This window comes from Aphelocoma coerulescens, chromosome 8, assembly GCF_041296385.1.
Source record: "Aphelocoma coerulescens isolate FSJ_1873_10779 chromosome 8, UR_Acoe_1.0, whole genome shotgun sequence".
In the NCBI taxonomy this organism is placed as follows: domain Eukaryota; kingdom Metazoa; phylum Chordata; class Aves; order Passeriformes; family Corvidae; genus Aphelocoma; species Aphelocoma coerulescens.
This window is the reverse complement of record NC_091022.1, coordinates 24806135-24821809: the sequence shown is the minus strand read 5'-3', so window position 1 is coordinate 24821809 and position 15675 is coordinate 24806135. Positions and strand designations below refer to the sequence as shown.

Below are 15675 nucleotides of genomic sequence, written 5' to 3'. Positions count from 1 at the left end.
AGACAAAAAGTGTCTCCAACAGCAGGTGAACAATAGGTTTGTGTTTCCTAGACCACTCCAAGTCCCTTTTCTTTCACACGTGTCAAATGAATTATCACTTTACTATATGAATGGAGTCATTTGACAAACTGTATAACCAAAAAAAAGTAACAATTCCACAGGCAATGGCCTGATCTTATCCTGTGCCTAAAAGGATCTTCAGGACTTTACTTTTGATGGTGAAAACTGAACTTTCATACACATCCCTGTGCATGTGGCCACATGAAGCATCTAACTCTAATAAATACTCACTTTATATAGATGGATATATATGAAAAATATCCCTTGTGACAGAAACTGTAATCCAGGCACTCATTAAGCCACAGAACAAAGTTTATTGGATCTCCTCAAATTCTTTATACAGTTTTGCTGCTAAATGGACACAACACGTTGGCATATTGCCTTTAACCTTTATTTCAATCATAAGTCCATCTTGAAAGAAGTGGTAACACATTTAATGGCATCTTCAATAAATAAAATGACAAAAAATCTAGTCCTTGCACAGACACATTACAATCCACTCCAAATTCAATATTGCCAAAACATTGTTGGGTGTTTTCCTAAAACTTGCTCCAGAGGTTTTTTTTTGTTCCAGCACTTAAATACACAGAAAAGTATATGATGAGAGAAAATGGATACTCTATTCTGAACAGAACATGTAAAAACCAGTAACTTAGAAACAAGAGTGAATTAAATCTCTCTGAATTAAAGAATCCAGTTTGAAGTATTTTTTGAAAAACCCTGATTCTAACCTTCATACTAAAAGATGCAGTTTTGCTGGATCCTATCCATGTCAGCATACTTATACAGTAAGAATTAAATTCCAAGTTTTCTTTTTTTTTTTTCTTTTTTAAGGAGAAATTCATAAAGTGAGAGCATTGGCCTCCCACACTCCCAGAAGCAGTCATGGTCCATATATGCTGCAGTAGTAAACAGCTATTTGTGGCCAGTCCATTGCCTGAACTCTTATCAGACTGGAAAAGCTACTGCAGTTTACCCTTGTTTCTGTACTCATCTCTTCCCCAGTCCAGCAGCCTCAATAACCTCAGTGAGATGAGAACTCCTGAAAATACAAATCTGACTGTAGAATGAGGACCAACACATCTGATTCTAATTAAAAGCTAAGCTTAATTTAAACTTTTTCCTAAGCAGAGAAAGTCATGACTAAAGAAAAGCTGAGCATCAAGATTTCCAAACTGCAATTCTGTGTAATTAGCATGTCACAAACCAATTATAGCGTCAGTTAACGTGGGAACAACCACTCTATCACTAAAATCAGTTAAAACTCTCACCTTCAGGCCTTCAGTAGAAGCTTAGGGCATGCAAGGAATGCATGGTTGGGCCCCCCCCCAGACCTATGCATACTATACAGGGGACAGAAAAGCTTAAACAAAAGACAAAATTGTGCAAACCAGGTTGTTTCAACCAGTTCCCTGCTCACCCCAGCTCTTGCTGCTGACTGCACTTGTCTAATTCAAGAGAACATGGTGAAGCAGGACTCTGCTTCAGGGAATGAAACTTTTTCCTGCAGTTATCTTCCCCTCAGCTGACCATATCATAACAAAAGTGCAATAACTTACAAGCTTCTCAAACAAACAGCTATTAAAATTACACTTTTTTAGGGAAACAAATTCACTAGTTTAACCATAAAAATATTTTCCCAGGTAACAAACTTTAAAGCATTTGGTAACACAGTATTTCAATAATAATAAGGAAAAACCCTTCCACTTGTTACAAAAGTCAGAACTGTTAGAAGATTTTGCTTACTGTACACTATTTAAGAGCTTTGCCATCTTGTGAAGACCATGCTGTAGTTAAGAACATAACTATCATTTAAGATAAATGAGTATTGAAATACTAAACTGACTTTCTTAATCTTTTGCAGATGAAAACAAGGAAAAATCCAGGGCCATGTCATCCAAGAACTTGCAAGACAGTTTACATCCAGAGTCATAAGGAAGCACCACTTTTCATGAAGTACTTGGTATGTCTATTCCTGAAAAGCATATTTAATAGTTTTTTGAGAACTGCTAAAACAGATTCTCATACTAACTGTAGCTTAACCTAGAGAATTCAGGTTTGGGGATATAAGGGAATTTTGGATGAAATTATGCTTTGGGAAAAAACCAAAAAACAACTTGCTAAACTTGGTCCAAGCATCTAAAAAACAAGCAAGGGTACATGGGTCCTTCATTGCTTAATGCTGCTGTTCAGTTGATCCTTAAAAAAAAAGTAGGTGTATGGCAATAAGGGAGAAGAAGGACTGCCCATGACAGGCACAGAACTGTGACAGAATAAATGGTTTCTTCAGAAAGATGTATTAACTGTGATTCTGCCATGTGAGTAACTGAACTTGCACTAATGGAGAACCCTGAAACTTGTATACTATAGCCACAAGAAATTATTTCCTATTTAAAAAACAGATCCATTTCTAATCAACTGCTTTTCCAATCATCTTTAGATATGTGAAAAAAAATTTAAAAATCTTTTAAAATAATTACAAAGAGTGGACTGCAGTAGCAGCTATTCAAGCAAGATTCAAGCACAAGTTTAAGTGACATTTCAAGCTGGGAATTAGCCTTCTTTGTCGAAAATTTGTACAACTTTTTCAAAAACCTAAAAAGATAAAGAAGAATTTTATGAAGCATTCATCAAACAGTTACTTCAAGTTAAACCAACATAAACAGTACTTGAAAGTATTTTTAAAAATATATAGGGTTTTTTTAGAACATTCACAGTAATTCTTTAACAGTGAAATTGGTATCAATTTTGGGAAGCAGACAGAAGAGCAACACTACTTCAGAAGAGCAAAAACTCATGAAAATAAAAAAGGCAAGACCTTGTTAAACACAGAAACACTGGAGAAGTGTTTAGTCCAGCTCACACTCAAGCAGAATTAATCAATTTCCTCAAGTTATTCATGTGGATACAATATTGCTGCTAGCAAGAATTTTCTTGCTTCTTTCTAAGCCTGTGGGATACTTTTCTCTCTCACAAAGAGATTAGCAGAAGTTCTGTAAACTATGAACACCTGCGACCTTGTAGAACCAAGTTTATGGTACAGTAGAAAAATATTTTGACAATGGATTTTTAGGATTTCTAGCCAATCCACCCAGGGGGTGGCTGATCCTTTGTCCAATTAGACTATGAAGAAAAAAGTCTATAAAAGAGTTTGTAAAATAATTAAATAAATCAATCTTGCTGCACAATTCCTGCCTGTTGGACCTCTCCTCTCCTCCCTATGGCTGCAGGATACAGTAATATATTCACATCTTACTCGGTCCTTCAAGAGTCAAATCAAGAGTTCCACAACCTCCCTCAGTACTAATATCAGTGCTTAATTAGCAGACTAACCACACACACACACACATCTCAGGAGAATGCCAGAAGTCTGTACCCTGCCACTGTCATCCCCACGTTTTTTTGGCTTATATACTTACTTCATCAACAGATTTGGAGGCATCCACTTTTCTGACTTTTCCCATTCTCTCATACAAATCTATGATAGGCCTAGTAGACTGCAGATATGTATGAATTCTAAGAGAAAGCACAGGGAGAAAAAAAACCACATTACATAGTGAAATCTAAAGAGAAGGGGACTGAAAAGTTTTGAAGACAGTACCTCTTTTCCAGGCTCTCCCGATTATCATCACTCCTACCACTGCTCTTGCCTCTTTCAAGACAGCGGCCAATACATATCTACAAAGAAACATCAAAAGGATGACTACAACCAGGAACACAAGCTGCCATCATCCTAAGAGCAGAAACAAATAAAAATCCTGAAAATCTGAATTGGCCTGGTACACAAAATACAGTCCAGATGTGGTGGATGTAAGCAGAACTCACAAGAGAAGTTAGGTTCTTCCAGAGAAGAAGGATGATGGCTTACACTTCAGTTTATTAAAATGGGATTGGGGTCAGAGGAAGTAAAAGCAGCATCAAGCTCTGTGGTTTGACTGGATCTCTGACCTGAGACATTTAAAAAAGAAAATTACCTGATTTTCAAGGATGTGCTCAGGCTTTCTGAAAAGCAGCATGTGAAATGGGACTATTAATATATGTCTGCACTAAAGGAAAGTCACTGTATGTTCTCTCAAGAATTTTGTAAGGTACACTGACAATACTAAGTTATTGCCAGTTAAAATGTTCTTACTTGATATTGCTATAATGAAGACTTAAAAAATCTAAGTAAAAAATGAAGAACTAACCATAGCTAGAAGTGTCCCAATAAACTTTTTTAAACCTTTAGTTAAATAAGCAAAGCTACACTCCAGGAATACATTTATCCTACTCATGCAAGAGCAACAATGGTTAAAAATATACAAAGTACAATCATGGTAAGGATTATTTAGGCATTTTCTATTTTTAGATCTAGTACAAAAATCAGAATGCCAAAATAAAAGCCCCACCAAGTGAAAAAATTAATTTACTGTTATTCAAGGTTTTAACAGAAAAATAATAATCCCTCACATGCTCTTTAGGATTACAAAATAATTGCAAATAAGTAAAAAAGAAAAGTAACAAAATCTCAGGAAGTTGGGGAAAGGGGTAAAATGAAAAAAGTCAGCTTAAGGTGCTGGGATATTCATATCAGTTTTTATGCTCAAGGGCACTGACATTAAAAAGACAGCACATCATGGCAGTTGTTAAAGGAATGTAATGCATCACTGTCAAAATGCCCTTGTAATCTAATGACTTGCTGAATAAAATGTTGATTACTGACTATCCTATAGCACAGCTCATAACTATGAAACTAAAGATTGCTGCTGCACTTCAGAATTAAAGCAGACACTGTACCAAGTTCATTTTGGACTAAACAACCAATTACTAAGAGTAAACAGAGTAATATTTTCTGAAAAGTAACCAAATAATTTTGTAAAATGTATTTAAAATTTTGATAAATCTCCTTTAGGAATGCAATTGCCTGGAGTACTTCCTCAATATAATTTATTCACATATGATTATACCAAGTGTCATTAGCTGTCTATTTCAATAAACATGCAGCTTTTCATCTGCTAAAACAAGTTGCCAAAAAATCCTTCAAACTCACAAGCCAAGTTTTCCTTCAATTCTTGCATTAGCCCATTCTCCCTGACAGAGTTTAATTGTTCTTCTTGAATGATTCTCACAATAATGCAAGAAAGGAAGTTACAGAATTACACACTTCATTACCTCATTGTCACAATCAAAAAAGAGAACAAAGGAAACATCCGCCTTTCCATCCATAGTCTTATTCCAGCCTTGAAGATTATCTTCATTCCTGGGAAACCCATCAATCAAAAACTTGTTCTTCTGGGAATTGGCAGCCATTGTTTGATCCATAGCCTGATAAAAGATAATTCAGTTCACAATCTCCTGCCCATACACTGATTTATCTACTTATTAATTTACCCCCAAAATGCTGACATGGTAAGTTGAGAAGCATTTATTTTAGGATTATTGCAGATTTACAAAATGTGCTTTTGTTTCACTATCAATGCATGCTGGTTAATTCACTGTTGCACCAACACAGCTATTATTCAAACTGAATTCATTATTTCACAAAGCTCAAAATCTCATAACACAATCACAGCTTTAAATCTGATTCTCTACAAGATACTGGGAAGTGTATTTACACAATAAGACATCAAAACATTCCTGATCTAGAGTTAATTCTAAGGGAAAAGCTCCAGATACATTTAGTGCCACGAACAGCAGCCTTTTTTTGACTGAAAAGAGATACTCCCATTGTTTTCATGGACATCCAATAAAGATAAAGGCTGGAGCTTTTCCTTCCACAAGAACATCAGCAGGTGCTCTTCTCCTTCAACTGACTATCTATTTTGTGATTAAACTTACAAATCTTAGGTCCTTCAAGGGCTCTAACCTCCAATCAAATATGACTGAGTGAACCAAGAGGTTCAAAAGCTAGTGCAGGGAAATAAGAAATACAGTTTCATTGATTTTCCTAGAGCTACTAAAAAATAAATAAAAATAAAAATAATCCATTTTCACAGATCCCCAGGTAGGAGAGGCCCTCAGCACTCCAACAGTCAGGAGGAAACACAAGTGATTGCTGAGAGAAGCCCCTCCGTGTCTGCCCATTCACACCGCTCACACTGGAGGAAAGGCAGTTCTGCCAGAACACAGCCGCTGCTTTGCTGCTTAGTCTGCAAGAGTGACCCTGCAAGGAAACAGCCCTTTCCTTACCCTCTTCAGCAAGCTGATTGTTATTTCAACTGGCACGATTTCCCCCTCCTTAATGTAGTTCTCAATGAGTTCTCCATACTGGGAGCCCGGCCTTTTCCGCTCATCCCGGAGGAGGTCACCGGCAGAAAGGTGCGTGTAGCCGTATTTCTGCAACGGCAAAACAAACACAGGCTCCCTTCAGTCAGAGCACTTGTGCAAACCTAACATCAGTCAACAGTGTCAGCCCTATTTATCCTTGCATTGCAACAGAAAAACCCAGGGAATTGCATCTTGCTAGTGGCAGATCTGTTCCACCTTCAGTGTGCAATCTCAAGCACACTCTGCACAGAGCACGCACAGGAAGAATCAGAGAGTCATGAAAGATGGAAAAGACTTCCAAGATCACTGAGTCCAGCCTTTGGCCAAGCATCATTGTGACAATGAAACCAAAGCTTTAAGTGCCACGTGCAGTTGTTTCTTGAATCCTTCCATGAATGGTGACTCCACCACCTCCCTGGGTGGCCTGTTCCAGTGTCTGACAACCATTTCAGTGATGAAATTCTTCCAGATGTCCAACCTAAACCTCCCCTGGTGCAGCTTCAGGCCATTTCCTCTTGTCCTGTTCCTGGTTGCCAGGGAGAAGAGGCTGACTCTTATCTTAGTAAAACTCCTTTCAGGGAGTTGCGCATGAGGTTTCCCCCAAGCCTCTTTTTCTCCAGTTCCCTCAGCTGCTGCTCATAGGACTCACTCTCCAGACCCTTCCCCAGCTCCATTACCATTCTCTGGACACACCCCAGCACCTCAATGTCTTTTTGAAGTGAGGGGACCAGAACTGGACATCCTTGGATAAAATGCTCAACAGGGCTTTGGTCAGGTATTTGCATACAGTTTTCAAAGGCAATTTTGTTATGTTTGGAAACAAGACAAGAATTTTGTTTAACCACCCACTTAAAGAAAACGTATAAAGTGATTGCAGGTCCTTTGGAGCTGGAGGAATGTCCCAAGCACAGGGTAAGTCAGAAATCCCTATGTTCATGTGGTTCTGGCATCAACTTCCTCTCCTACCTTGGTGAAATCACCTTTAACACGGCAGCTGCACAGTCCTCCTGCCCCTGCTACCTCCTTCCCTGGGATGACCATGATAAACTCGGAGAGCAGCCCTTGGGGAAAACCAGTGACTTCTCCTAAGGATGACGTGGCACATGAAGGTAAATAACTACACTGGTGCCACCCTCTGTCACACCACCAAGAGTAAATAGAGAGAGCAGAGAGATCAGGTTCAGATCTATCAATCCGATAGCAGTGTGCAGGAAAACGGCACACACCATTGCTCTTTCACCTCAAACTGCAGCTAAAATAGTCACTAATAAAAAATACTGAGGGAAAGTATGTATTACACTTGAATTTCTCAGGCATTTATCATTGTAAATAGATCCTAGTGCAAGCATACACATACATTCCTACCTAACAGAAATGCATCGTTACAGAGGACATTTCACAGCACAAAATAATCATTTTCTCAGCTCATTTAACACTGCAAGAAAAGTAACAAAGTGCAATATTCTCCTCGACAAATATAGTCCATAATAACAGGCAATAAAGACATCTCCTTGGTGAGTGCCTAAGCTAGCTATACATCCAAAACAGAGCACACATATACATTCTCACCTGAAAGTTTTTACACAAAACAAAAGCAACAGCAAAAAACTTCAGGGTTTTCAGTTTGGCTGCAGCCACGTCCAAAGCAAATTTTAAACAAGGTGTCTGAGAGGCATAATAATGTGACTACACACTTGGTGAGGCTGTGAACTTAGGATTTAAAAACTTGGCTACCAAACTAAGTACAACAGAAATATTACACAACCCACTAAGTGACTTTAAAACATTTCAGTTGCTTTCCAATTTCACCCACAAAGCATGGAAAGTTAGTTCTGCCATAGTCATAATTTAAGAAGGGATATAATTACCTAAATCTCCAAAACTGTACACAGTTGGCAAAAAACAGAAGTAAGATTTTGCTGTAAGTAACTGTGAAGGAAAAGCTCCACAGACATCCTCTGTAAGCTCACTGTACTTTTGCTTAATGTACATTGCATTTGGATATACCTAACTAATTGCAAATCTATATATTTATAACCTACAGAAGCCATAAACCAGAATAAATCATTCCTTATAAGCAAGAACCATTCCTCTGCTGAATGCTAAATTAACACGTAGTTCTTCTTGCTAAAGTTATAGAATGATGATTTTTTTAACATCAGGTTTCTACAAAGGAGAAAACAGGAGGAAAATATAATCCCTTAGGTTTTAGAGGATTACCAAACCATTTAATTTTCCTTGGCATTTCCCTTTTCATGCATGAAAATGAAATTGAGTCAGACAATTGTTAGAATTCTCCATCTTTTGCAACAGCAAACTAAAGTAGTTTTTAACGGCTGAACTGGAAAGTAAAAGACAGAAGTGTTTTAAAGTGCTGCTGTACAAACAGACTTGTTTGAGATAATAATAAATTATATTCAAGACTAACCCTCAGAATGGCTTAACCAGGCAATAAGAAAAACAAACCTCTCCTTCAGGGGCAAAACATCTATTTGTTAACTGTACTGAGGCAAGAGCCAAAGAAAACACATCGGTTTAAACAATGCAAACAAGGGGGGAGAACGGCTTGGCTGCTGCTCCACACACAGAAGGCTTCAGAGATGTGGTGCTCACTCTACCCTTGCCAGTTTTAATCAAGGCATTCAGGACAAAAAGTTTTCTTTCATTTTAGGTGAGAGAAACCCTCAGCAAGCGTCCTGAACAGGAGCAAATCATCCCAGTGCCAAGGGCTTGCAGAAGAAACTGTGATGTAACTGCACTAAACATGGGTCAAAACACTCGTGTCTTGACAAGGTCTGCCTTGTGCCAGCAGGACTTTCCAGCAGTGCCAAGCACATCTTGATGCAATCCCCAGAATGGGACTCATTGCCCCTCCTGCCTAATCCTTCTCCTCTGCAGTCAAAAAGGGAGCAGGATTGTGGCTGCCAAACAACAAAAAAGAAGTTTCCTCAGCTCTTACTAGACACGTCAGATTGAATGGACTACTTGAAAAGAAATCAGGCAAAAAAAAAATATTTCCAAATACTTGGATGCCAAGCACCTAAAATCTGGAGAGATTCTGATATTACAGAGAAGGAAAAATATATTCTAACATGTATTTCAGGGAAAATGTTTTCTGCTATGCTGTCAGGCTGGTGTGATTTAGGAAAAGATCTAAGTTACTATTACACAAGTTCTCATTATTACACAAGTAGTGCAAGCCCTTCATGCTGCAATGATTTGTTCCAATTCAGGACACTTGCTGAGGGTTTCTCTCACCTAAAATAAAAGAAATTTTTGTGCCCTGAACACCTTGATTAAAACTGGTAAGAGTAGTACAAGCTCTACTTATTACACCAGTTCTCATTATCTTTAAAACTATTTTTCTGAATTACGGGTCTCCAAATATAATTTACAAAAACCAATTGTGAATGAAGAAGTGCTGTCTTCAGCACCACTCTAGACATCCTCCTCTTTTGCTTTAAAAAAATTAAAACATAAAAAACATTAAAAAAAAAATAAATCCAGTGAAATGGAAAGGCAAGCTCAAGTTTCCATCAATCCCACCACAGCAGCAGTGGATAGAGCAGATCAGAACACCACTTGCTGTTTGTCTCTCTCTGCCTGGTCAGTCAGCCCCCACGCAGCAGGACAAACTGGGACACACAAGCTGTGTGCTCCACACCTCCGAATTCCAACCCGCGACTGCAGCCTCCCCGGGATGCCCTTCCCTCCCCTGCCCTCCAGCCCTTCCAGCTTCCTTCTGTCAGCCGGGATTTGCAACTTTCCCTCTGCAGACAGAACACGCTTTGTTTTCCGTAAATACAATAAACAGATGAACAGAACTGGAAATCCATGAGTCACATCTGTGCCACGCTGGAACCAGGCGGAGTCTGCTCCAGCAGTCTCGGGCAGTCAGGAAGGATCGGTGGTGTCAGGAGGGATCGGTGGTGTCAGGAGGGATCGGTGGTGTGCGGCAGCTGCCGCTGGGACTCCTTCCACAGCCCCTTCCGAAGGGCACAGGCTTTATTTCTGATTCAGCCCTGTGTGGTCTTGCAACACATCTCCCCACTAAACACACAGCCTGAGACTTCCTTAAGGGAGCAGAAGCCAAGAAGCAAGAGAAACACAAATTACTGCTTTGACCTTGACTCCTATCTTGGCTTATCATTGTTAGTTTGAAAATGAAAGTCATAGGGCTTAAGATTTAAACAAATAAAATACAAACTTTTATTGCCCCAGTTCTGATCTGTCATCTCTTGGGCAACCTTAATAAACAACCAAAACTTGCTACATACACCATTCAAGAACTAGTTAAAATAAAAAATAGAACTGTGTAAAGCCTGCAGCATTCGGGTTTTTTTTAACCTAGAAAGTTTTTGTCTGACCTATTAGCACATGGAATTAAATCTTTGGGGTACAGACTATAATGCAGTAATAGACTTTGTCTGCTTATTCCAATTAAAAAAAATGGAAGAAATTTTCTCAGTTTGAAATGAGTTCTTGTCTCTGGGAAAGAAAAACAAACAAAAACCCCACATTAACAAACCAAAACACACAACACGGTGCCTCCAAGGGAGAAAGGGGCAAACAGAGCACCCCAGTGCTTCAGGAGCACTGACTCAATACAAGGCACCCCCGGTATGTTCAGGAAAGTCCAAAATTTAATGCCCAGTGTTCTGCAAAATGGAGATGTTCAGGGCTAAATCTTCAGGGGGTAGATTTAAACACTCACCATGCTTTAAAAAAAAAAAGCTGCAAAGTTCAGAAATAAAAATTCATATTCTAAAAATCAACTATGAGAACTTAAGGCTAAGTAGAATACTAATACTTGACACTCATTAAAGTGATTTCGGAAGGTGAGTTTAAAGCAAACAATTTAAACCCCATTTTTATTTCAAGGAAGTTAACACCATCTCTCAGCAGACTTCTAGAAGACAATTAACTCATGACAGCAAAACCTAAATCCTCTGCTACTTTCAGAGAGGCATTTCTGATACGATGAATTCTTCTTTGCATTGTTTCCTTCACCCTAGGAAATCTCCTTATCATATATCCCAAAGCAACTTAACAGCTTTTTCCATTTGGATATTAACTTATGCTCTTATAAAAACGAAAAGGCTCAGCATCCCACCTTGTGGAATTAATTTTAGATTTAACCACAAACATACAGGATAGGGCTGTGGCAGAGGGGAATTATATTTTAGGTACACTGAGAGTGATGTGTTGCATACCCCAAATCTCTACAGATCACCTTGCCAAAACAAACAGACAAAAAAGTACATCTCAAATCTTGCTTGGAATAAAGACAAGTGATTTAGTTATTATTCTTCCCACCAACCAAAGAGCTTTGCATCTCAGGCAGAGGTTATAAGGATTTAAAATTTAAGCATAAGAAAGCATATTTTGTGCAGATTTGCTGAATGCATTTTTTTTTCCTTGACTTTACTGTAATGATTTTATAAGCAAAGTTCAGAAGTCAGCAATAAAGCACATTTCATTATCTCACAGTCACAGAAGATACACTGTGGAAAGCATGAAGGTTATTGCAAGAACCTGCATTCAAATGACATCATTCAACTATAGCTCAAATATTCTGCCTCACATGACAGCTACGCAACAGCCCCCGATGATGGCAAGCTCCACCTAACAAAGCTGTGGAAGGTTTCAGGAGTTAATCTGCAGAGCTGGAAGGGAGAGGATAAGAACTTAAGAGGGAATTCTGCTTCATCCCTCTCTAAATAGGAGGAACTGCTCCAGAACAGCAGCAGTTCTGCTGCATTTGCATTTCTCTGACAATTCTGTGTGTCTGTGGAACATACAGGAGTTGAGTCTTCCCTCTGTATCGGAGAAAACCAGCCTGGTTCAGCTGTTTCATCCAACCTTATCTGTGGAGATAAAGAATCCTAATCACTTACCCACTGTTCCCTTTCTTACATTGTGTCAATATCCATTTCCACTTGTTATTAGGTCTTCTTCCTTCAAATAATTTCTCAGTTTGTGTCCAAATTTGGCACAAATACATGCCTTCTCCACATGCAGGGACTCCAGCACACACATATTGAACAGTTATGACTTAGGCTAGTACTTAACAAACACATATTTCACCTACAACATGGGATACCCATCTCCCTTTTCTGGGAAGGTAAAGCACAGTCAGCAAAAGAAATTACAACACTTCTTTGAGAAATCGTTCCCAGGTAGTAAGTACATAATAACCCCTTTACTCTAGACACCCTTAGTTTTTAATAAAAATGGTTTGATGCTAAAATCATGCAAGATCTCACCTCAGCCAAATGAGACTTCTTCCACATGTGATGTGCTCTGTCCCAAATCTCCAGTATGAATAGCAACCAAGACGTATTTATAGCTCATACTGACTTTTTGTTCAGCACAACCTTCAGCTCTACAGCAAGATACTGGGTCAGATTCATTCCAAATGTAAACTAATATTATGCAGTCCATTTACAACAAGGATGAATGAGGTTTATTATTACTCAGCTACAGCCCCCTTTTCTCTGTGGCAAACTGCCAACAGGGTTTAAAATACAAATAAAAATACACTTCCAACCTAAAGGCAGCATTGACTGCACACAGGCTGCTCACTCGCCTGCAGCAGGGCTCTCTGGGGGCTGCCAGGGGCCAGGTTGAGGATCTGTGCTTAGAAAATCTGCTGCTCTCCAGTACCTCTGCTGTGTTTCACCCACACTTCTCTGTTCATGTGCCCTTTTTCTAAAGTTTTCCAGCACACTTGCATTAGTCCAACTGTTTCTTAAACTACCTCAGACCCTTTGTGCCTCCCAGTTTAGCCAGTGACTCTCATGGAGGTGTCTGAGCCAGCAGGAAGGTTGTCCTTTGCATTCAACAGGTCTGAGTGCTTTCTACTGTCAGCCCACTGACTTCAATAAACTTCTTTCCATGTGGTGAACAGGATTAGCAGAATTAAAGCAAATTTGCATTTATTTGAATTTGGATTTCCCTTTCCAGGCTTAGAGAAGAAAATAAATACAGCACAAGCAAGGTTTTTCTTTTTTCCTTTCTAGCTGGAAATACAATTTGAGTAGCAATGGCTCATTTGAACTCCTGCTAATAAAGTGGTCTTTATCCAATTATATCAGCCTATCCAGCCACAGGCATTTATCCTCCTAAACACAGGCCAGCAGCCACACAAGGTACTTCAGCCCTGAGGCTACCCTAATGGTTTAGTGAAAGCCATTAATGACAGCCTGCAAGGTCCCCCTATAGTTTAAGCTCATTTGTTTGCTACATGCCAAGGGCTGAATTTGACCTTACCAAAAAGGCTTTATGAGCACTATGAACCTTCCAGCCCACAATTTAATTTAATGAATATGCTGGTTTGAATGCAAGTCTGTACTTTGTGGTTTAAATCCTTCAGAACTAAAGTCATAACGGCATTTTTAAGTCTGGACCAAATTCACTTAACTTAGTTATACAACACTGAGGTCTGGGATGTAACAGCAGCGTGGATAAACTGTAACAGTATTCCCGGGGCACCACCAGAACAGAGGACACACACAGTGTGCCTGTTCCAGGAGTTTTGAGGTTCTTTCCCACCAATAGTTTCAGGAACATGGGCATCACCACAGTTCTTAAACATTTCTTTTGGTGAGGGTATGGATAAGCTTTGATCCTATATAGCTTTTAATAAGAAAAGTACATACAACTGCTCAGTAAAAAAAAAAATGGAAAAAAAAAAGATAAAAGAGCTGTTTCAAATCCAGCATACACACATGTTTGGAAGCATTCAGCTCTAACTACTTCCGTAATTATCCACCTGGATACAGTGTAATTACCCCTGCGGTTTTTGGTGTTTAAAAGGACAGTACTACACCATGTATCATCCACCGTTCTTTCTTAGATATTTGTTGTCTCAATAGGCCGGAAAAAACGTATTCGGAAAACTGAAAATTTGATAATATAACTGAAAGTTTAGTCAACTTATACTGTCAGTCTTAGGCTTTTTAAAAAGAAAGAATAAGATGAACCACCTATGGGATCAGGATATCCTTTGACCTCTACCATATTGTGTCACAGAAAAAAAAAAAGAATTTTGTCCTATTTTTAACGTGTTACTTCCACAACTTATTGAAATGGCACTGGGTCAAAAAGCCAGCACCCTGCAATGTCTGCTGTACCAGCTGTAACATTTATGGGACAGGCCTCAGAAGACATGGACCTTGATCCATTTGAAGTGCACGTATTCCCAATCGCTATAAGACACCTCACGTCCTCTCCCAGACCACAGCCCCGGCTGCCTCAGCATCCGGGTGGTAGCCCCGCAGCCACCTACGTGGCCATGCAGACGTGTACGGAGCCACCCCCTCGGGATGGGCTGCAGGACTGGCCTGACAAGGCAGCACCGCCCGGCCGGCCGGGAACTTCTCCAGGGCCGCTGTCCTGCCCCTCCGCCAAGGCACAGAGGGCAATCGGTGCTCCCGGCCGAAACTGGGGCAGCCTCCAGACCCCAAGTGGGTGCAAAAACCCCAGTGGTGTCCCCAGCGTGGATGCCAGCGCAGGCAGACGCACGGGTGGGGTGGGATCCCGCGGGGCTGAGGGAAAAGGCAGGAGGGAAAAGGCCAGGCGGCCTGACAGGGCCTGGAAGGGAACGGAGGGGCTGCCCCACCACTTCACCCACTAAGGGGGAGATGTGGGTCAGTTATTATTATTTATCGCCTCGAAGGGAAGAGGAATGGATGGAGGCTCGACAAGAGACCAGACCGAAAGGCAGATGAGGGTCCCGCCACCGAGCAGAGAGGGACACGACCCCCAAGCAACCACCCCAGAGAGGGTCAGGGGTTCCACAGAGGGATCCTACAACTCCCAGGGCCCCCCGCGGCCGGGGGTCGCCAGGCCGCGCAGTCCCGCACCCCCTCCACCTCACCTCCACGATGCGAGCGCACTGCGTCCCCTTGCCCGCCCCGGGCCCGCCGAGGACGAAGACAACGACGGGCTTCATGAGGAGAAGGAGGCGGCGGCGTTGCAGCAGCAGGACAGCGGCGACGGGGCGGCGGCCGTGGGGCGGCCGAGGGGCGGAAGGGGAGCAGCGGGGCCGAAGCCGGGGCTGTGACCGGGGCTGTGACTGTGGCACCGCCGCCGCCGCCGCGCTGTCCCCGCGGAGGGAAAGTGCTTCCGGGTCCCGGGCGGGGCGGGGCGGGCACGTGGGCGCGGGGCTGGCGGCGGCGGCTCTGCCGGGATTCACGGCCCCGGACCCCGGCTGGAAGGCCAAGGCCGGCGCGGCTCTCCAGCGGGACCGGGCGTGTCCGCTCACTGTTCACCCCGCCACAGCCCTTCCCGGCATGGCCCGCCCCGGGCCAGCGGCGGCGCCCCGGCTGCCATGGCAACGCCGCCGCATCGCCGCACTGCGCCTGC

General features: G+C 41.4%; 1 protein-coding gene across 2 annotated transcripts; it reads right to left on the bottom strand.

Annotated features, from left to right (window-relative positions):
- Window positions 1–354: 354 nt before the first annotated feature.
- CMPK1 (cytidine/uridine monophosphate kinase 1) lies at window positions 355–15457 on the bottom strand. Of its 2 annotated transcripts, none has more exons than XM_069023352.1 (6): window positions 15188–15457; window positions 6229–6375; window positions 5212–5364; window positions 3662–3738; window positions 3480–3576; window positions 355–2655 (listed from the first exon to the last, which is right to left on the bottom strand). In XM_069023352.1, the coding sequence occupies exons 1-6, from the start codon at window positions 15260–15262 to the stop codon at window positions 2614–2616; spliced, it is 591 nt and encodes a 196-aa protein (XP_068879453.1). In that variant the 5' UTR covers window positions 15263–15457; the 3' UTR covers window positions 355–2613. The 2 variants fall into 2 exon arrangements, with proteins under 2 accessions (XP_068879453.1, XP_068879454.1); XM_069023353.1 differs by lacking the exon at window positions 15188–15457 and adding an exon at window positions 7273–7548.
- Window positions 15458–15675: the final 218 nt, after the last annotated feature.